The 23,464-nt window shown below is 45.2% G+C and overlaps 1 protein-coding gene across 5 annotated transcripts in view; it reads right to left on the minus strand.

Moving 5' to 3' along the window:
* The window catches only part of UNKL (unk like zinc finger), an 87,660-nt gene that overhangs the window by 22,248 nt on the left and 41,948 nt on the right, over positions 1-23,464 (minus strand). For 4 of the 5 annotated variants that reach the window (XM_073555201.1, XM_073555200.1, XM_073555203.1 and 1 more), the window contains 2 exons: positions 9,395-9,457; positions 4,269-4,446 (listed from right to left, as the gene is read on the minus strand). In XM_073555201.1, the coding sequence (XP_073411302.1) occupies positions 4,269-4,446; positions 9,395-9,457 (241 nt within the window). Of the gene's footprint in view, positions 1-4,268; positions 4,447-9,394; positions 9,458-13,737; positions 13,754-23,464 lie in introns of all 5 variants that reach the window. The other variant, XM_073555204.1, reaches the window with a different exon arrangement.

Consider the following 23,464-nt stretch of genomic DNA (forward strand, 5'->3'; position numbering starts at 1 on the left):
TGTGGGGGAAGGGTCAGAGCTGACGGCACTATGAGATCTGGAAGAGTTTGTAATGATACATAACTCAGCTCTGTTTTTGCAGAAATCAGTACTGAGACCAGGGCGTGTCCTTTTCTCCCCTTGTGTTGCTGCCTGCTTATGATTGCTCAGTCTCATGCAGGGGAACGTAAAAGAAAAATTTGTCAGTTTTTTGTCTCCTAATCTGAGAGAAGCATGATGTAAGGACCGAGGCCCTTATTCTACTGATGTATTACTTACTGTGCTGCTTGTCATAGTTTTGATAAAACAATGATTTTATCAGCATGATATCACTAGAAGACTAGAAAGCCTGCGGCAAGAAATGCTCCGTATTCTTAAACTGTGAGCACTTTCTGCCTTTGCACAATGAATACAGAAAGCAGCCAATCAGAGGTGTGTTCGGGATTAGATACAGCTCAGCATTTAGAGAACTGGTGAATCTAAGGCAGAGAAATTAGAAAACGGTATTTTTTTTTTTTTTTAAATCTAAAAACACAACATGCTGACCAGTAAGTGACATATCAATGGAATAGCACAAAATGCTTCCATTAAAAATGTTAGGAGCTAAACCTGGGTGAACAGACATGTGGTGGAGAGGTTTTAAAATACTTACAGATTGCCATCTTCCCCCGTTTCCAGCACAGCTCCACTCCCCTTCTAGGTCAAGTGACTTCTATGCCCAATTGTCGGCTCACACCGAGGTTTATGTGCGACACGGATATCGCTATTACCAAGCAAGTCTATAGAGCCTTGTCCTGACACTCCATAGACTTACATCGGAAAAGCGACTTCCAGGTCACGCAAACCTCAGTGTGATTCCGAGAGTCGGAGCTTCAGTCACAACGCAGAAGAGGAGCAGAACAATGCTGGAAACTGGGAAAGATGGCAATTGGTGAATATTGTTATACACTTATACTACATTACATTTACATAAGCTATGGCCTAAACTTTTTTTTTTTTTTTTTTTTTAGTGGGAGCCATTCTTTAACATAAATTATAACCTAAGCGTTACAGAAATTGATTAAAAAAATTTTTTTTAGTCATCTATGCAACCACTACTCCATGGCCAGTTTAACAGGCTCAAACTGGTAAAAGATCCCAGTTAAAACAAAAAATTTGCAAAAATTGTTAAGAAAAACGGATAAACTCTACTGAATGCCCTTAAGGTTCTGCATAAAATTTAAAAAAATGCGTGCTTACCTCCCAATCAGATGACGCTGTCCTGCTCGGAGTCCTGTGTGTCCCCGGTGACATGAACAACGACATGTCAGCCCTGCAGCCGATATCATGAGATCACCAGAGGACAAAGGGCACAGAGCAAAAAAAAAGTGGAGCGAGTTCGGAAGGTATATATGCATTTTTTTAATTTTATGTAATACCTTTGAGACAGCCAATAGTGTTTGCTCAGTAGAGGACAACTACTGTAAGAGAGGCCAAACTAACGCCCCAATTCTGACGCTTACCTAGTCCTTACCGGCACACTGAGGCCCCAGTGCTGACCCACCTCAACCATTGACTAAGTGGGCATTTCCAGTATAATAAGACCATAAAGCACAAACCAGTAACTACTGGGTAAGAATGGGAAATGTGAAGGGATCAGAGAGAGCGTATACTCCCCCCCCCCCCGGGCAATTACTTTGATTCCTATAGATCCACGACGCTCCAGGACTATGGTTGAAATACAATTTTACATAAAAGGCACCAATTTTCTCTCGTTGAATGCCGCCAGCAGTATAAATGAAGGGGGCGTTAGTCTGTTCCTCTCGTATATACATTTATTGCAATGGGAAAGAACTGCTCGCCATGTTGAAATGCGATCAGATTCCATACATGTAGCAGATCGGAATTTGCAATTTTGCTAGATTCACCACTGAAATCATAACGATCTTTTGTGGCGATTTTACATAGGACTGCAGGTAATCCTCATTTACAAGAGCTTTCACGGTGAGCAAACAACTCAGCACTGCTGCACCAGTATATAAAAAGGCCGGCAATCTGCACACCTAGTAATAAGTGATCCCTGGTCATATTTTATGAATGAATAATGCAAAAAAAAACCCTGTCTCGATGCACGAGTATTTGGTTGTAGAGAGACGTCTCATGTACGAGCAGACCAATATAAATGCAGAGAAAATTCATAAAAGGAAGCACGTATGTGCTAATACATAGCTCATGTCCTTGAAAAGAGCAATATGCAGCCGTGCACTAACATTTTCATTGATGCAAGTTCCCGAACTCTCTGCATTGATCTCCTAAGTTTGATGCATTGCCGAGCAGCATTCGCGATATCATATAATACGTAGGAGAATAATTACAGCATTGTGCAACTGAAGGGAATCAGGAAAACACAAGAATTCCCAGGGTTGTGTAGTGGGAAGTAAAAGCAATGCAGACGTCGTTGAGCTTACCGGCGGCGGTGCAAGTGCTGACTCACTGCCTGCAGTCCCCTGCTCTGCTCGCTCACACTGTACCATGGCAGCTGATCACGGCAGCTCATGTGACCACAGCTATCAGGAGGCTGTCACACGCTCCCAGGAATAGAGGAGGACTCCGGAGCAGCCTGCCAACCAGCCACTACACCCCTCCCCTTCTATTATGCACGGCATGTAGAAAGAAAGACCTGTTTACACCCTAAATATAGAGCACGGGCCCCTGGGGTAAAGCTAGAGGTGATGTAATGGATTAGTGAATCAGTAAGGCCACACCAGAATATATTCCGGACACCTGCACCAAGTGAAGCCATAGAGCCCTGCAGATGTCAAAAAATTATCCCTTGGGCCGGTATAATTCCCCCCCCCCCCACCATATTGAAAAAGCACCTTATGCAACACATGCAGCTAAATAATGCGCAGTTGTGTACGTGAAAACATTTTCCTTGCGTATGCGCCGTACGGAAAATGAAAATGCAAGGTGAACAGCGCCTAAAGCTAGCCAACCACCAGGCGCTGTTATATCAAAAGGCAGTAAGAGTAGCTGTAAGAAAAAAAAAATCTAAATGGTTTCAGGAAAAGAAAAAGGAAGTGTTTATTAGAGATGATGCTTTTAGTAATTTGAGACTGGTTTCTGAGGAGGTGCCGTCTGACAATCCCTTATAAGCAGCTGTAGTTACATATTACACACATACATACTGCCGTAAATGAAGCCACAGTGACTTCAACAAGTCCCTACACCTTCATTTTGCCATTTGTAAGGGTCCAAGAGGTCTTACCCCATTATTAATTGAATACTGTACCCCAAAGATAGGTCATCATTGTAAAATCATGAAAAAAACTGAAGTGAAAAGTAGCGGCGCTGCACAGCACAAGAGCGGCGCTGCACAGCACAGGAGCGGCGCTGCACAGCACAGGAGCGGGGCTGCACAGCACAGGAGCGGCGCTGCACAGCACAGGAGCGGCGCTGCACAGCACAGGAGCGGCGCTGCACAGCACAGGAGCGGCGCTGCACAGCACAGGAGCGGCGCTGCACAGCACAGGAGCGGCGCTGCACAGCACAGGAGCGGCGCTGCACAGCACAGGAGAGGCGCTGCACAGCACAGGAGAGGCGCTGCACAGCACAGGAGAGGCGCTGCACAGCACAGGAGAGGCGCTGCACAGCACAGGAGAGGCGCTGCACAGCACAGGAGAGGCGCTGCAGAACACGGACACTATACAGTATACACAAAGCTGTGTTTTCTGGCTTCTTAGACTGTTTACATCTGACACCTGCTGGAGACAATAACCGATGACTGGCGGGGGTGCCGGGTGTCAGTGCACCAAGTGATCTGATATTGATGGTCTTCCCTAAGGATAGCTCATAAGCATCAATCCTGGACAACCCATTTGATTTTATCAACACGTCTGCATTTTTATTCAATGAATGTTCCAAGCAAAACACAAATACCATTGACCAACACCGAACACAAGTGAAAAAAGTCAAACATAAAAAGGCAATGTGTTAACATATTATACAGGGTGGGCCATGTATATGGATACACCTAAATAAAATGGGAATGGTTGGTGAGATCAACTTCCTGTTTGTGGCACATTAGTATATAGGAGGGGGAAAACTTTCCAAAATGGGGTGGGGGGGGGGAGGACCATGGCGGCCATTTTGGATCCAACTTTATTATATCCATATAAATGGCCCACTCTGTATATCTATTTATAACAGATTTCTTATCTAACAAAATGTCTAAAACCCTTCAAGGGAAAAAAAAAGTTTTAATACAAGTGACCATATGGCAAAGTAAAAGACGAAACACGTAGGCTTACCTATGACTGATTCAACAGTATTACTAGCAGGATAGAATGGGAGTGCTTTGGCATTAACACTTGATAGCGCAGTAGGGGATGAACTATCTGAGCCAATACTGGATGCCAGACTAGAGGTTATACTGGATGTTATACTGGAAGCCAGTGGGTTTACCACTGAAAAAACACTGAGATGGCTCTGTTTAAAGAATATATACATTAAATAAGCAAAAAGGTGCAGGTTTTAATTTTGCATACAAATAAATCATAATAAGACACTAGTTATCCGATTCATGTAAAGGGGATTAAGCACATGTCAAACCCACTCAAGGTCTCCACCATCCATTCCTGGAAACATGTCATACAAAGGAGACTCCCAAAGGCCACGATTTTCAAATATTCCCTTGAAGTCGTTGGGCTTCGTGCACACGTGGCTGCGCGGGTCTCCTTTGTATCATATGCTTATTGTAGAAAAGGTAAATCACAATCTAAACATTTCCACATGTTAGCAGCCGATCACAAAAAGATAAAGTCATCGGAGATTGGAGAGACGGAAGTGGCGAGTTGGAAGTTCGCAAAATAAAATAAATTATAGTCTGATCCCACAAAGTTCATCTCCTGGACATAGGCGTGAGCTCTTCTGCAGAACATTGAGTGACCTCATAGGTCACCACCGAAGGGACCCACTTAATGCAGACGACAGCACGGCCAAACATTTAACGGGAGTCTGTCAGTATAAAATGACTGTTCAAACCAAGCTGAGGGGCTCACTGCACCCATGGCGTGGCCATGCAGGTCAATGCACCCTCACACCTACTTATTTTCTGTCTACCTCTGCCCTCATTCTTTGACTGGAAGCTCTGGCTTTACAAAAGCCAAAAGGACGGTGAAAATAGATGGATGACAAAATCAGTGGAATGATGCACTGAAGTGCTGGGCTATGCTGGTGGGGATCCGAGCATTTGTGCTTAGTTTGAACAGTCATTTTGAGTTGGCAGACTTCTTTTAAGTCCTCTTATGTTAAGATCACAGGTTTTGCAGCAATAATATGGAGCCTAAAAAAGCATCAGGATAAAGGCTGTTTGAATATCATTGTTCGGTAGAAGTTCCAACTCACCAAGACATGTAAAGACAATGGAAACCTTTGACAAGAAACTTTTTTTTTTTTTTTAAACAGAATTTGGTGCAACGCCCTCATTCATTTTCATATTTCCTCGATTTGCAACCTGTTCCTAGTTTCAGTCATTTTTCATGTGGGCGAGTGCCTCCCAGTAATACATGCTGGACTGTATGTTCAGAGCACTGGCTCTTATTTTTGGGCACAGCTTCATTCCTGTACCGACTTTCTCCTCCTTCTCCCTGCAGTGGCTGCTCTACTTTCCCTCCCAGCCTGTATTATCTACCCCTTCATTCAGTCTTGTTTGCACCTTTATCCCCCAGCTGCACTTTGATCCGACAATCATCTCCATTGTCCCTGCAGACACCTTTAAACCTTCTCTATAGATCGGCCGATAGGCAGCTCTCCTGACCACCCAATAAAAATACACACTCAGTTCAGCAGAGCATGCCAGTGGTTGTGGAAGGAGACAGAAGTCAGTCGCTTATCTCTGTAAAGAAAAAAACTCTTGCCCTTTAGAATTTCACATGTCCAATTCTTTTTACACTGATAGCATGTGTCTAGGTGCAGTAAGGAAGCCCCCCACTTTGTGAGCTGGGTCCTGCCAACATTCAGTTGCCATTTATCTGGTGTGTGTAAAGCTTAAAGTGTAGGATGGGTATAATGCATAGTGAATCTGCCGAGTCAGAAGTGGGAACTATGTCGGGAGCAACAGGACAGCCAGCTATGTCAAGGAGTTACTGACTCTACAACAGAACGGTAGTAAACATTTAATGAAGACTATTTGGAAAAACCATTAATTTTCCTTTTTTGCGATAAAAGAAAAATAAGAAGTCAGTGCAAAGGTATCCAAATCCTTTAACAGGTCTCTTCTCCAATAAGAAACACAAACAGGAGAAATGATAAACCACAGAAGACATTTAGTAACATTCAAAACGTAGAAATACACACAAAAAAAAAGCATTTGTACACATTATCAACATGGCCCATATTGAAAAGGCAAAACAGATTCCAAAAAAAAAAAAAAAGTGGATTTTTTAAGTAAAATTTGACTTTTTTTTTCCTGTTTCACAGTAGTGTATTACTACACTAGGAACGTTAAGGTACCTGCGGGGAAAAAGAAGTATTACATGTCCTTTTTTAGAGTATGCAAAAAAAAAAAAAAAGACACTTTATTGTTGGTGGCTTTTTCCTTTGGCTTATAGGGGGGTAAGGGGGTTCCTCCTTTTGTTACATCTGTATTCCCCAGTAAGCAAATATTTCCAATATACAAGAACTACTGCCCTGCTCAACAGATTCCTTCACACTACACTCTATAAAAAGCCTATGTTTCTGGTAGATAAAGTTATACACACGTGGTCAAAATTGGTGGTACCCCTCGTTTAAGGACAGAAAAACCCACAATGGTCACAGAAATAACTTGAACCTGACAAAAGTAATAATAAATAAAAAACCTATGAAAATGAACAAATGAAAGTCAGACATCGCTTTTCAACCATGCTGCCACAGAATTTAAAGAAAAAATGAAACTCATGAAATACCCCTGAAAATAATGTGACAAAAGGGACATGTTAAATTGCGGTGTGTCCACTAATTAGCATCACAGGTGTCTACAATCTTGGAGTCAGTGAGTGGGCCTGTATAGGGGGCTACAGATACTCACTGCGCTGTTTGGTGACATGGTTTGTATCACACTCAACATGGACCAGAGAAAGTGAAGGAAAGAGTTGTCTCAGGAGATTAGAAAGAAAATTATAGACAAACATGTTAAAAGGTAAAAGTTATAAGACCATCTCCAAGCAGCTTGATGTTCCTGTGGCTACAGGTGCACATATTATTCAGAAATTTAAGCTCCATGGGACTGTAGCCAACCACCCTGGACGTGGCCGCAGGAGGAAAACTGATGACAAATCAAAGAGACGGATAATACGAATGTTAACAAATGAGCCCAGAAAAACGTCTAGACAGATTAAAAGTGAACTTCAAGCTCAAGGAACATCAGTGTCAGATCGCACCAGCCGTCATTGCATAAGCCAAAGTGGACTTCATGGAAGATGACCAAGGAGGACACCATTGTTGAAAACAAAAAAAACAAAAAATCATAAAAAACTTAGCCAGACTGGAATTTGCCAAACTACATGTTGACAAGCCACAAAGCTTCTGGGAGAATGTCCTATGGACAGATGAGACAAAAATTGAACTTTTGGGCAAGACACATCAGCTTTATGTTCACAGAGGGAAAAATGAAGCATATCAAGAAAAGAAGACTGTCCCTACTGTGAAACACGGAGGAGGTTCTGTTATGTTCTGGGGCTGATTTACAGCATCTGGCATAGGGTGTCTAGAATCTGTGCAGGGAACAATGAAATCTCAAGACTATCAAGGGACTCTAGAGAGAAATGTGCTGCCCAGTGTCAGAAAGCTTGGTCTCAGTCGCAGGTCATGGGTCTTGCAAAAGGATAATGACCACAGCTGTGTGTATTTCTGTGACCATTGTGGGTTTTTCTGTCATGGGGTAGCAACAATTTTGACCACGTGTGTAACACATTTTCATAGATGGGTATTGTCAAATAGTGTTTGTAAATGCAAGCAACTTACTACTTATTAAAAATTTTCAGCCGTTTTTGAGATACTCACATTTATTTACAATGTTTTCCATGGAGACAGACCACCGCTGCTGGACAACGGAACATTTGCGGTCCTTAAAAGCTCTATTCTAATGAGATTGTAAGTGCTGCTTCAAACTGGCCAGGATCGCTGGTGCAGCGCCTAACAGCTTAGGCCGGTTTCACATTAGCGCTTTTTAAGCGCACGCACGGCCGGGGGTAGCTCCGCCCTCGAGCCGGCTCTCTGCCCGGCGTGCCCGCCCCTTGCTTGTAGCGCCGCCTACTAGCGGACAGCGGCGCCTGCGATCGGCGCACCCTATCTTTAGCATAGGGTGCGCAGATCGTGCGCAGGCCGTGCGCTAGTTGCGCTTTGACCTGCGCTGCGCACTTTTGACGGTGCGCCGTGCGCGCCAAAATCCGAAAAGTTTGATTTTGGCGCGCACGGCGCACCGTCAAAAGTGCGCAGCGCAGGTCAAAGCGCAACTAGCGCACGGCCTGCGCACGATCTGCGCACCCTATGCTAAAGATAGGGTGCGCCGATCGCAGGCGCCGCTGTCCGCTAGTAGGCGGCGCTACAAGCAAGGGGCGGGCACGCCGGGCAGAGAGCCGGCTCGGGGGCGGAGCTACCCCCGGCCGTGCGTGCGCTTAAAAAGCGCTAATGTGAAACTGGCCTTAGCCAGTAGCAGTGGTCGGTCTCCAAGGCAACGAGCAGTGAACAAAAAGAAAAAACAAAACAGCGTTAATATATCAAAAACAAATTTGAACAAACAGTTTTGTTTTTACAAGCGACTATCCAACAATACCCATCTAGGAAGATTGGAATAACACTTTAGGAGAGGCTTCACATCCTGTATGCTTACGCATGAGTTTTTACAAAGGATTTTCCATAAGAAAAAAAAAAAAATGCATTAACAAAAAGTAAATTAGAAAAAAAAAATCAAAAAAATCAAAACCTCTAAATGTGATTTAAAGAGAAGAAAAAAAAACGAAAAAAGGATTTTCAAATATTCTTGAGAACCTCACCCAAGAAACCCTCTTGGAGGACCCCAACACACTCCTGCATTCTAAAGATCGCCTACTGCTTTCACTAGGACGGTTGTAATACCTCATTTCCCCTTGTGGTGACGCAGTAGGGAAATATTACAGCTGATTTTACATTATTTCTTTAAGCAGCTTCTTCAAAACAGGACCAGGTGATAAAATGGAATATACGTTCTTCACTGTTAATCTTTTTCATTCCATGCTTCTAGTGCAAGGAGATTTTCATGCATGCAGACATGACACGTATCAAAGCATTATCTTTATTTTTTTTACATCCATAATCAACTTTCCATCCAAACAAGTGAATCACTGAGCAGATCTCTAAATGTTAGCATACGATAACGCTAATATTACATGTCAATCACACCACGTGTAGTTCATACCTGTTTGCTTTCTTGGTCATTCAGTTTATGATTATTATCCAAAGACAGGCACTTGTGTTTTGCCTATAAAGCAAGGGAAACAAGAGAATGACGTGCATACATCAACAAATACATGGACACGGCATGACAGATCAGCTCCTTCTGCTACAGGAATATCTGTATGTGACAATCAGAACAAAGCTACAAGGGTGACAGCACTGTCGGCTGGAGAGCGCTCAGCCAAAAAGCGGTCCTAAAAAGTGCAGCGCTGCATAGGTCTGAACTATAAGGCAGTGTCTAAGCCAAACTGCACCTCAAAATTTAAGAAATGGGACCAGTGTCTTAACACCGATCGTGGTTTAATCTTAGGATAAATGTTTTATTACTAGGGGTCTGATTTTTTAACCTTCCATCAGGCAATAACTATAAGGAAGTGCCCCCATTCATTGTATACACAGGTACAATAATATGTATGTGCAAGCCGGTGTGACTATTAGTGCAGCTCGTCTCACTCCCTTATATTGTTAACAATCAGCCCATCAATCCTACAGTGTTGATCCAAAAGAAGGCAAAAGTCACAATGAGGCAAATGCCCCTCACAAAAATCCTTCCAGACCCCAAACACTGCAATCAGAAGAAAAAAAAAAAATCCCTGATTCAACGTCTCATCCCCAGAAATATAGCACACACAAACCTGTAAAGTTAGATTTTTCAAAAAAGGCATCCGGGCCTGTTCAATAACTCGACCATCACAACATCATGTGGCAGAGTTCAGTAGCATCACTGCCCTTACAGTAAAGAACCCATAGTGTCACTGCGCTTACGGTAAAGAATCAATGGTCTCACTGCTCTTACAGTAAAGAATCCATAGTCTCACTGCCCTTACAGTATAGAACCCATAGTCTCACTGCCCTTACGGTAAAGAATCCATAGTCTCACTGCCCTTTACTATAAAGAATCCATAGTCTCACTGCCCTTTACTATAAAGAATCCATAGTCTCACTGTTCATACAATAAAGAATCCATAGTCTCACTGATCATACAATAAAGAATCCATAGTCTCACTGCCCTTTACTATAAAGAATCCATAGTCTCACTGTTCATACAATAAAGAATCCATAGTCTCACTGATCATACAATAAAGAATCCATAGTCTCACTTCCCTTTACTATAAAGAATCCATAGTCTCACTGCTCTTACAGTAAAGAATCCATAGTCTCACTGCCCTTACAGTAAAGAATCCATAGTCTCACTGCCCTTACAGTAAAGAATCCATAGTCTCACTGCCCTTACGGTAAAGAATCCATAGTCTCACTGCCCTAACAGTAAAGAATCCATAGTCTCACTGCCCTTACAGTAAAGAATCCATAGTCTCACTGCTCTTACAGTTAAGAATCGCTTTTGGTGATGATAAAACCTCTCATCTAAAACAAAAGGATACCCCCCTTTGCTATAGTGTCAGTTCTGGGTAAAAACAGATTATAAAGATCTCTCCGCTGTCTGTCCATATATTTATACAATGTAATTAGCCGCCCCATGGTTGATAATTTTGAACACCTGAACTAGAGCAAGTGTAGAAAAGGGCAACCCAAGTTGCTGTTTTAGGAAATCACTAGAGAACTAGTAAAGTCTATCATATTCACGAGCTGTGAATAAACCCCGCCCCCACCACTGATCGTATACTGCACACAGAAAGCTGCCATTCAGTGGTGTGGGCGGAGTTACACAGAGCTCAGCATTCGGAGAACCGCAGCAGATAAAACAGCGATCTTATCAAAACTACAGCAAGCAACCCAGTAAGTGACAACACTGAAATCAGGGTCTCTGTCTCTACATCAAGCTACTCTCAGATGGAGGAGGAAAATCCTGGTGACAAAATTTATCCAAATTAAAAATCCCCCAGCAATCATTAACGCCTATGGTTATAGCATAAATTTAGTTTGTGAAAAACCCCTTTAAACACATCAGCGATGGCAGTTCTGACATCCACTCCTGCCATATCTGCTGCTCCAGCAGTCTCCACTTACTTTCTGCAGCGATCTTGCGCCGGACATCAATCATGTTGGAGCAGGGGGTTGGACCAGATGGCCCAGGAGGTCCCTTCCAACTCTATGATTCTATGATTCTATGTAACTACCACAACCAATCACTGACCCAAGAAGGCACTAGTTTGCACACTAGGTGACGACCAAGGCCCCGTTTGGCTACACTGTCCACATACAGTAATTGGTGTATGGTACGTGACTACTGCAGCAAGTAAGAAGCAGCACTAAAATGGCAGTGGAAGTATTCAGATATGCAGTTAGCTCTTTAGCGCCCTCTAGTGGCGACTGACAAGGTTTCACTTTAACGACACCTATTTGGTTGATTCCGAAGATCCACACCGACAAATGATTAACCAATACAGTACATTATAGACCATTATGGATTAAAAATGGGATTACAAAAGCTGATCTATAGTAGTAATACATTGACCAAAGGTGACAAATACTACAGAAGTACAAAAAGAAATGAAAAAAATTGAAAAAAAACGATCCAGTATGCGGAGAAAGATGGGTTTCTTTATACTTAAAGGGATTGTCCAAATTTTAGGTACATTTTATTTTCTTACTTAAATGCTTGCAATTGGGGCTAAAAATCATTTTTGCAATTGGGTTTCATTAAAAATTTTGCCCCGTTTTCCTCCTATAGACGCTGTATTACAGTTACTCCATTCTTAGACAGTGCAATACAGCAGCTATAGGAGGAAAATGGTGCAAAATCTTTAATGAATCCCAACTGCAAAAATTATTTTTAGCCCCAATTGCATGGATTTAAGAAAAGAAAAAGAAAGCTTGTTTACAAAGGTGGACAACCCCTTTAAGATAGGAAACTACCAACTGCAGTGTAATGGCTGTGTAGTAGCTTTGGGATAGCTGGTAGGTGAGAATATGGATGCACGCATTATTACATAACTCACAGTAACATACAGGAGACGTATGGTTGTGATATGGAAGAAGAGAGTCCATGTGAGTTACCTTGGCAGAAAACATTGTATAGCAGAACTGAGAACAAATACATGGTGTAAACTTACATTTTTCTAGTCTATTAAATTGCATGAAACACTTCCGTTTAGCCCTTTTTGACAGTCTAGTCCAAGTTTGCACTGTGTAAAAATTAGACCATATTGTTAAACCTGCCCCATATTTTCAGTAATGATGGAGTCCGTCTGTTTCCTGCTGCAAGGGTTGGAGCAGCGCAGCATGTGACAGCTGACAGGTTCATGGCGGCATTCTACCACTAGAGGGCAGTCACTGCATACTGAAAGGCTATGCTCTGACTAATATGTTCAGTACTTTTTTTTTTTTTTTCTTTCCTGCTCATTTGAAAAAAATGTCCGATCTGAAAAAAGTCTAATGTGTATTCCACAGCAAAACTACCGTATTTTTCAGACTATAAGACGCACTTTTTTCACCAAAAATTTTTGTGGGAAAATGGGGGTGCGTCTTATAGTCTGAATATATTAACCAATACTGTGGCATCAGCAGGAGTCGGGCGATTCTGCGTGCGGTCCCACGCTGCCGGGCGATGATCACACTCCCTTCCCAGGCTGGTGCGGCGGTGGTGCGCTGTAGTGCTCAGGGCTCCGCCAGCATCTTGTGAAAGCTTGGAGGCCCTGCATATCCACTTCTGCGATGTGGAGGCCTCCGGGAAAATGGTCACCAGTGGCGGTGCATGCTCAGATTGAGATCTCGGCAACGAAATCTCATCCCGAGATCTCAATCCGAGTATGCACCGCCCCGGCGGCCATTTTCCTGGGGTGCTGGGGGTATTCCTGGGGGGTATTTTTAAGTATATTCACACTATAAGATGGACCCTCATTTTACACATTAATTTTTTTCCCTATTTTCCTTCAGAAAATTTTGGGTGCGTCTTATAGTACTCAAAATACAGTAGCCCCCATTATTTTAGTTCTTTCAGATTTTTCCACCATAGTTCCGAAAAATGATTTACTACGTGCTGCAAAACCTATAGAGGATCTCATGCGGGAACCACAGCAGGGAGCCACGCAGAAGTCACCCCATGCAAATACACGTGGGACCTGTCCAAAGTACATACTCTTAAGTACAACCACTTATACAATAGTAAAAAAAAAATATTTTTTTTTAAAAAATTGGAATTTTATTTTCTGTGCCTATGTGAGCCAAATGTGCACATTATTCAAAGAGACAAAATAATAATAATAATAATAATAATAATAATAATAAAATGAGTCAAGAAAAAAATGAATAAGAAATCTGTTTAATAGTCCCAATAGCCATAATGAATTAAAATTCCACCAATATATATTTGAGCAATGAAAAAGGAGATTTTTGTGTACTCACCGTAAAATCTCTTTCTCTTAGCCTTTAATTGGGGGACACAGAACTGTGGGTGTTATGCTGCTGTCCACTAGGAGGCGACACTATGCATAATCTGAAATAGATTTGGCTCCTCCTCTGCAGTATGCACCCCTGGACTGCGTCAGTCTTCTCCAGTTTTGTGCAAAAGCATTAGGAGGAATATACCAGAAACATAACCATGCCTGTAAGAAGGCTACTATGCACGAGCTCAAACAACAATATGAGAACCCAACCGTAACAACAGCCCGTAAGGGCAACAGGGTGGGAGCTGTGTCCCCCAATTAACCCCTTTCTGCCATTAGATGTACTATCCCGTCCATGTGCCCTGGGACTTAATTCCCAAGGACGGGATAGTACGTCTAATGCGATCAGCGGCGCCCACGTGGTGAGCGCCGCTGATCGCGGCCGGGTGTCAGCTGATTATCACAGCTGACACCCGGCACAATGTGTCAGGGGCGGTCACGGACCGCCCCCGACATGTTAACCCCTCGTACACCGCGATCAAACACGATCGCGGTGTACCAGGAGTTAAAGGGAAGCATCGGCAGGGAGGGGGCTCCCTCGGTGCTTCCCTGAGCCCCCCACGGCAGCGCAATGTGCAGCGCTGCTGCGGGGGACTCTTTCCCTACAGGCCCCCGGATCCAAGATGCGACGGGGGCCTTCGGGGGCCTGTAGGGAGCTGACTTCCTCACTGCCTGCAAAGCGCAGGCATGAGGAAGTCTGCAGAACTGCCTGTGACAGATTGCTGATCTGTCACAGTGATCTGTGATGTGACAGATCAGCGAACTGTCACAGGACAGTGATGTTCCACCTGGGACTATGTAATAAAGTAAAAAAAAAAAAAAAAAAAGTGTAAAAATTAAAAAAAAAAAAAAAATCGCTAAATTAGTAAAAAAAAAAAAATATATTCCCCAATAAATTCATTTTTTGAAAATAAAAAAAACAAAAAAACAATAAAAGTACACATATTTGGTATCGCCGCGTCCGTAACGACCCGCCCTATAAAACTGTCCCATTAGTTAACCCCTTTAGCGAACCCCTTAAAAAATAAAAATAAAAAACTATGCAAAAAAATAATGATTTATTATTATACCACCGAACAAAAAGTGCAATAACGCGCGATTAAAAAGACGCATATAAATATCTATGGTACCGCTGAAAACGTCATCTTGTCCCACAAATAACAAGCCGCCATACAGCATCATCCGCAAAAAAAAAGAAAAAATGATATAGCTCGCAGAATAAAGCGATGCAAAAATAATTATTTTTTTATATAAAATTGTTTTCATTGCAAAAAACCGACAAAACATAAAAAAAAACGACCTAAATGAGGTATCGCTGTAACCGTACCGACACGAAGAATAAAAGCGCTTTATCAATTTTACCGCACGCGGAACGGTGTAAACGCACCCCCCCAAAAGAAATTCATGAAACGCTGGTTTTTGTTCATTCCGCATCCCAAAAATCGGAATAAAAAGCGATCAAAAAATGTCACGTGCCCAAAAATGGTGCCGATAAAAACGTCAACTCGTCCCGCAAAGAATAAGACCTCACATGACTAGGTGGGTCAAAATACGGAAAAATTATAGCTCACAATATGTGGTGATGCAAAAACTATTTTTACAATAAAAAGCGTCTTTTAGCGTATGACAGCTGCCAAACATAAAAACCGCCATAAATAGTAAATCAAACCCCCGTTATCACCCCCTTAGTTAGGGAAAAATAATAAAATTAAAAAAATGTATTTATTTCCATTTTCCCATTAGGGTTAGGGTTAGGGCTAGGGGTGTGCTGGGGTTCGGGTTGGAGTTAGAATTGGGGGTTTCCATTGTTTGGGCACATCAGGGGCTCTAGAATTTGCAACATGGTGTCTGATCTCAATTCCAGCCAATTCTGCGTTGAAAAAGTCAAATGGTGCTCCTTCCCTTCCAAGCTCTGCCATGCGCCCAAACAGTGTTTTACCCCCACATATAGGGTATCAGCATACTCAGGACAAATTGTAAAACAACTTTTGGGGTCCAATTTCTCCTGTTACCCTTAGGAAAATAAAAAATTGGGGGCAAAAATATCATTTTTGTGGAAAAAAAAGATTTTTTTATTTTCACGCCCAGGCGTTATAAACTTCCGTGAAGCACTTGGGGGTTCACAGTGCTCACCACACATCTAGATAAGTTCCGTGGGAGGTCTAGTGTCCAAAATGGGGTCACTTGTGGGGAGTTTCAATAGTTTAGGTACATCAGGGGCTCTCCAAACGCACAGATGACACCCGCAGACCAATCCATCAAAGTCTGCATTCCAAAACGTCACTACTTCCCTTCCGAGCCCCGACGTGTGCCCATACATTAGTTTTCTCCCACATATGAGGTATCAGCGTACTCAGGACAAATTGGACAACAACTTTTGGGGTCCAATTTATCCTGTTACCCTTGGGAAAATAAAAAAATTGGAGACTAATTGATCATGTTTGTGGAAAAAATACGATTTTTTTATTTTCATGCCTGGGCATTATATACTTACTTCTGTGAAGCCCTTGGGGGTTCAAAGTGCTCACCACACATCTAGATAAGTTCCTTAGGGGGTCTAGTTTCCAAAATGGGGTCATTTGTGGGGGGTTTCCACTGTTTAGGTACATCAGGGGTTCTCCAAAAGCAACATGACACCCGCAGACCAGTCCATCAAAGTCTGCATTCCAAAACGTCACTACTTCCCTTCCGAGCCCCGAGGTGTGTCCATACAGTAGTTTTCTCCCACATATGAGGTATCAGCGTACTCAGGACAAATTGGACAACAACTTTTGGGGTCCAATTTCTCCTTGTACCCTTGGGAAAATGAAAAAATTGGTGACTAAAAGATCATGTTTGTGGAAAAAATACGATTTTTGTATTTTCACGCACGGGCGTTATAAACTTCTTTGAAGCACTGGGGGCTTCAAAGTGCTAAAGTGCTCACCACACATCTAGATAAGTTCCTTGGGAGGTCTAGTTTCCAAAATGGTGTCATTTGTGGGGGGTTTCCACTGTTTTGGTACATCAGGGGCTTTCCAAACGCAACATGGTGTCCGATCTCAATTCCAGCCAAAAACGTCAAATGGCGCTGCTTCCCTTCCGAGCTCTGCCATGCGCCCAAATAGTCATTTACACCCACATATGGGGTATCAATGTACTCAGGACAAATTGCACAATAACTTTTAGGGACCTATTACCCTTGGAAAAATAAAAATTGGGGGTGAAAAGATCATTTTTGTGGAAAAAATATGATTTTTTAATTGTACCGCTGTACGTTATAAACTTCTGTGAAGCCCTTGTGGGTTCAAAGTTCCCACCACATATCTAGATAAGTTCCTTGGGGGGGTCTAGTTTCCAAAATGGGGTCACTTGGGGGGGTTTCCACTGTTTAGGTACATCAGGGGCTCTCCAAACACGACATGGCGTCCGATCTGAATTCCAGCCAATTTTGTATTGAAAAAGTCAAATGGCACTCTTTCCCTGCTGAGGTCTGCCATGCGCCGAAACAGTGGTTCCCCCCCACATATCAGGTATCTGCGTACTCAGGACCAATTGCATAATAACTTTTGCAGTCAAATTTCTCCTGTTACCCTTGGTAAATTAAAAAAAATTGAACCTGAAGTATTTTTTTAGGGAAAAAAAAGGTAGATGTTAATTTTTTTTTTTCAATATTCAAAAAATTCCTGTGACGCACCTAAAGGGTTAATAAACTTCTTGAATGTGGTTTTGAGCACCTTAAGGGGTGCAGTTTTTAGAATGGTGTCACTTTTGGGTATTTTCTATCATATAGACCCCTCAAAGTGGCTTCAAATGTGATGTGGTCCGTAAAAATAAAATGGTGTTGCAAAAATGAGAAATCGCTGGTCAACTTTTAACCCTTATAACTTCCTAACAAAAAAAAATTTTGGTTTCAAAATTGTGCTGATGTAAAGTAAACATGTGGGAAATGTTACTTATTAAGTTTTTTGTGTGCCGTATCTCTGTGATTTAAGGGCATAAAAATTCAAAGTTGGAAAATTGTGAAATTTTCAAAATTTTCGCCAAATTTCCGTTTTTTTCACAAATAAACGCAAGTTATTTGAATGAAATTTTCCCACTAACATGAAGTACAATATGTCACGAAAAAACAATGTCAGAATCACCGGGATCCATGGAAGCGTTTCAGAGTTATTACCTCATAAAGGGACAGTGGTCAGAATTGTAAAAATTGGCCTGGTCATTAACGTGCAAACCACCCTTGGGGCTTAAGGGGTTAAAGGTTAAGAGAAAGATTTTACGGTGAGTACACAAAAATCTCCTTTAGGCCGGTTTCACATTTGCGCTTCAGGGCGCAGCGACGGCCTGCGAACGGCTGCCGCTAAGCCCCGCCTCCGCCGGTAGCGCCACCTCCAGGCGCATGACGCTGCATGCGTCCCCTATCTTTATCACTGAGGACGCAGGCCGTGCGCAGCATGCGTTTTTGCGACGCCTGCGTCCTTTTGACGGTGCGCCGACCAGCGCCAAACGCAACCTGTTGCAATTTGGTTGCGCTCGGCGCACCGTCAAAAGGACGCAGGCGCCGCCAAACGCATACTGCGCACGGCCTGCGTACTCAGTGATGAAGGTAGGGTACGCACGACGCATGCAGCGTCATGCGCCCGGAGGCGGAGCTACCGGCGGAGGCGCGGCAGGGGCGGGGCTTAGCGGCCTTCGCTGCGCCCTGAAGCGCAAATGTGAAACCGGCCTTTCTCTGTCGCCTAATTGGGGGACACAGAACCGTGGGACGTCCCAAAGCAGTCGCTGGGTAGGAAGCAGTGGACGAATATTGTGCTGACAGTCCCCTAGATTTGGAGTACTGCCGCCTGCAGGACCCGTCTACCCAGGCTCGCATCCGCTGAGGACTGGGTATGCACTCTGTAGTGTTTTGTAAATGTGTGCAGGCTAGTCCAAGTGGCTGCCTTATACACTTGTTGTGCCGAGGCTTGGTGCCGAATGGCCCAAGAGCCCCCTACCGCCCGCATAGAGTGTGCCGTGATACCGGCCAGAAGAGGAGAATTGTTAAGGCGGTAAGCCTCTTGTATGGTGGACTTGATCCACCTAGCAATGGTGGCTTTGGAAGCCGGTAGGCCCTTGCGAACGCCTTCTGGAAGACGGAAAAGTGAATCATACTTCCGGAAGGGAGCAGTCTTAAATACGTATATACGCAATGCCCTGACAAGGTCAAGCGTATGCAGAGCCTTCTCCACTCTATGAACGGGAACCGGGCAAAGAGATGGTAGTGAGATTTCCTCATTAAGGTGGAAGCTGGACACAACTTTCGGAAGGAAAGATGGGACTGTACAGAGAACCACCTTGTCCTGATGGAAAACCAGGAAGGGTTTTCTGCAGGAAAGTGCTGAAAGTTCGGACACCCTGCGTAGCGAGGTGATTGCCACCAGAAAGACCACCTTCTGTGAGAGAAGGCAGAGTGAGACCTCCTTAAGGGGTTCGAAAGGAGGTGTCTGCAATGCTGTCAAGACCAGGTTGAGGTCCCACGTCTCCAATGGATGTTTGTAGGGGGGAACCAATCGGGAAACCCCTTGGAGAAAAGTCCTCACTTGCGGCTTGTTAGCAATACGCCTCTGAAAGAACACAGAGCGCTGACACCTGACTCTTAAGCGAGCCCAGGGATTGCCTGGCGTCCAGGCCTGACTGAAGGAAACCGAGGACCTTTGGAAGAGAGTAGGGGAGTGGAATCTGTCTACGAGATTCGCACCATGTAAAGAAAGCCTTCCAGGTACGATAGTAAATCCTGGCTGGCTTTCGAGCCCTGATCATGGTTTTAATGACGTCCGGTGAAAAACCTGCCTGAGTCAAAACCCAGGTCTCAATGGTCACGCCGTCAAATTGAGAGCCCCTGAGTTCTGGTGGAAGAACGGGCCTTCTGACAGAAGGTCGGGACGTGTGGGGAGACGCCAGGGGGCGTCTGCTGCGAGTTGCACGACGTCGGCGTACCATGTACGCCTGGGCCAGTCTGGGGCGATCAGGATTGGTGGGAACTCCCTCTTGTTTGATCTTCCTCAGGACTCTGGAGATCAGGAGGAGGGGTGGAAAAAATGTACAGAAGCTGGAACTGGGTCCAGTCCTGAACCAGGGCATCTGCTCCGAGCGACCGTGGATCGCGCGTCCTGGCCATGAAATTGGGAACCTTGGCATTGAGATGGGATGCCATGAGATCCACGTCCGGGGTCCCCCAGTGATGGCAGATCTGACGAAAAAATTCGGGATGGAGAGACCACTCCCCCGAATCCATTCCTTGTCTGCTGAGGTAGTCGGCTTCCCAGTTGTCCACACCCGGAATGTGGACCGCAGAGTACCGACCCCGCATCCTCCGCCCAGTGTAGGATACGTGTTACTTCGTTCATCGCCTGGATGCTGCGGGTCCCGCCTTGATGGTTCACGTATGCTACCGCCGTGGCAATGTCCGACTGTACTCTGATATGAGAGTCTGCTAGCAAGTGATGAAAGGCTTTCAATGCCAGGAAGATGGCCCGAATTTCCAGGATGTTGATCGGCATGTTCGCTTCCATTGGTGACCATTTGCCTTGCGCTATGTGATGTAGGTGCACCGTGCCCCAACCCGTCAGGCTTGCGTCGGTGGTCAAAACCTTCCATTGACCTGAGAGAAAAGATTTTCCCCTTGCAAGCGAGGTTGGCTTGAGCCACCAGTGCAGGGACCACCTGGTTTTCGATGATAACCGGAACTCCCTGTCGAGGAAGACCGGATTCCTGTCACAGGACTTGAGGATGGCCAGTTGAAGAGGTCTGAGGTGAAACTGGGCAAACGGTACCGCCTCCATTGCTGCTGCCATCCTGCCGAGTACTCTCATGGCATACCGGAGATTGGGGGGGACTTGCGGAGGAGAGTGCGAACTCCCAAAAGGAGGGACAGTGCCTTGTCCCTGGGGAGGATCACGAGACCCCTGGAGGTGTCGAATAGCATCCCCAGGAAGGCCAGAGACTGACACGGGGTAGTCGAGGACTTCTGTAAATTGACTAACCATCCCAGGCGACTCAGAGTGTTGATTGTGATTGAGACGTTGACCTCGCAGTCCTGGAAGTTGGGGGCCTTGATGAGAAGGTCGTCCAGGTATGGAACGACTACTATGCCTCTGGAGTGTAGAACGTCCATGGTAGCTGCCATGACCTTTGTAAATGTTTTGGGAGCCGTGGCGAGTCCGAACGGGAGGGCCACGAACTGGTAATGGTCTTGGTTGATTGCGAATCTGAGAATGGGCGGGAGCAATTGGTATATGCAGGTATGCGTTCTGTATGTCTATGGAGGCGAGATATTCTCCTTTTTCCATGGACGCAACGATTGACCGGAGGGACTCCATGCGAAAGTGACGAACTCGAACATACTTGTTGAGTTGCTTGAGGTCTAGTATCGGTCGGACGCTGCCTCCCTTCTTGGGCACCACGAACAGATTGGAGTAGAACCCTCGGAAGCGCTCGTCTGCTGGAACCGGTACTATGACTCCTGCTTGAAGGAGGGAAGAAACCGCTTGATGGAAGGCTCGAGCCTTGAGTGGAGGTTTTGGAGGAACGGAAAGAAAGAACCTGTTTGGTGGGCTGATAGTAAACTCGATCTTGTATCCGGAAGACACTATTTCCTTGACCCACCTGTCTTGTGTAATAGGCAGCCAGACCTGCTGAAAGAGTAGCAGTCGTCCGCCTACGAGTGGGGTGTCTTCCGGAGACCATGAGTCATGATGAGGGGAAAGTCTGAGTTTTTCCTCCTTTGGATTTTGCCTGGCTTACTTTTGACTGCCAGTTCCTGTCCGGCCTCTGTGCTGCCCGTGTGTTGTCTCTGCGGGGGGAGCGGTTACGATTTTGTGCTGGGCGCGAGACGGACCAGCCTGAAGAATTCCGAAAGGATCGGAAACTAGATTGATTACGTCTTTTAAACGTGCGTTTTGGTTTTAGTTGAGGGAGAGAGGTACTTTTACCCCCGGTAGCATTGGATATCACTGTATCCAGCTTTTCACCGAAAAGACGCCCACCCACTGAAGTACGGGAGATTTGTTAGGGACTTTTTTGAGGCCGCATCCGCCTTCCATTCCCTCAGCCAGAGAATACGCCGGATCGTGATGGCGTTTGATGCTATTCCCGCTACCCTTCTTGCAGAATCCAACGCTGCATGGACCATGTAATCTGCCACTTCTGCAATTTGCACCGCCTGATCCGCCAGCTGAGGATTTGAAGCTTGGAGGCCCTGTTGCAATAGTTTAGCCCAGGCCATAATGGCCTTGGCTGCCCAGACTGAAGTAAACGCGGGAGCCAGAGAGGCTCCTGCCGCTTCGAAGATTGAATGAGCCATGCGTTCTACCTGTCTGTCTGCTGCGTCCTTGAAGGTTGAGCTGTCCGGCAGTGAGAGAAGAGTTTGTGCTGCTAGCCTAGAGACTGGGGGGTCCACTTCAGGTGGATCTGTCCATTCCTTAGTGTCCTTCTGTGGGAAGGGGTACTTTGCTTCTAAGTATTTGCGATTGGCGAATTTTTTCTCAGGCTGCAAAAAATGCTTAGAAAGTATTTTTTGAAATTCCATGTGATTAGGGAAGACTTTAGATGGTTTCTGAACACTCTCGAAGGAAATCTTGTGTTCTGGTGCTTCCGGGGTTGGATCAGAAATGTCCAGCACCCGAAGGAAGGAGGAGATTATATCCTCAACTAGCGCTGTATTGCTAGGGGGACAAGGGACCAGAGTGTTCTCTGTTTCGTTATCTGAGTAAGAGTCACATATGCCCTCCGAGTCTTGCGCATCGCTAAGGAGCTCCCTAGCGGGCGAACTAGGGCAGAGGTTTCTGTGGTCGGGGATCGTTGTGGAGATCCGCCTTGTCTTTCTCTATTAGGGGACGGTCTAGGTGACCTGGAGCCACTGTGTCTCTCCCTGGAGGGGGGACGACCTAGTGCTATGTGAAGACGCAGATGAATGCGATCTGTGGGTCCGCTTACGTCTACAACTGTCGGAAGCGGCATGTCCCCGAGACCGGATGTCCCTTTGCTGGGCAACGTTCATAGCCGAGACATGACCCTGCAGAGCCTGCAGTAGTGTGGAGGTCAGGTTATCTATAGACTGTGTCAGACTGCGACATCTGAGTAGCCCATTCCGGCGCAGTAGCGGACGCAGAAGCATTGGTAGGGACTTCTTAGGGTTCTGATCCAGTGTTTTGGGTACAGTCCCAGCAGTGCGGGTATGCCAGAGTCTGATTAGCCAAGGCCCTACAGGGGTATCTACGCAGAGGAAAGGAATAGGGGAGCATTATAGGTTATATGAACTCACAGCTGAGTACAGAGAACCCAGCAGTGATCTTACCTCACCGGTGCGCCCCCAAGGTCCAGCGCCGATAAATCCCAGTCCTGTGCCCCCCAGAGACCGCTGTGCTGTCTTCAGCTATGTTTTCTGGTGCAGCAAGATGGCCACCGGAATTCTGAGGTGGAGAGGGAAGGGGGCGGAGAGCTGAAAAAGGGCGCGCTGAACTATGTAAAAGCGCGCCTTTCCTGTCTCTATCCGCCCTTTCTATGACACTGCAGAGTGTCATTTTCGTCATCCGGGAGGCGGGCCGGGGGTGGGAATAAGGCGGCGACTTCGGCTAGGCCGAAGCCGCGGCCTAAATTTGAGGTCTCATGCCCAGCAGGGCTCCAGGACGGCGTGGCTGCCTGTGGGGGGGGGGGGTCGGATTTAACCC

The sequence above is a fragment of the Dendrobates tinctorius genome, unplaced genomic scaffold (genome assembly GCF_039654945.1).
Source record: "Dendrobates tinctorius isolate UK_male_01 unplaced genomic scaffold, ASM3965494v1 ptg000222l, whole genome shotgun sequence".
NCBI classification, from domain to species: domain Eukaryota; kingdom Metazoa; phylum Chordata; class Amphibia; order Anura; family Dendrobatidae; genus Dendrobates; species Dendrobates tinctorius.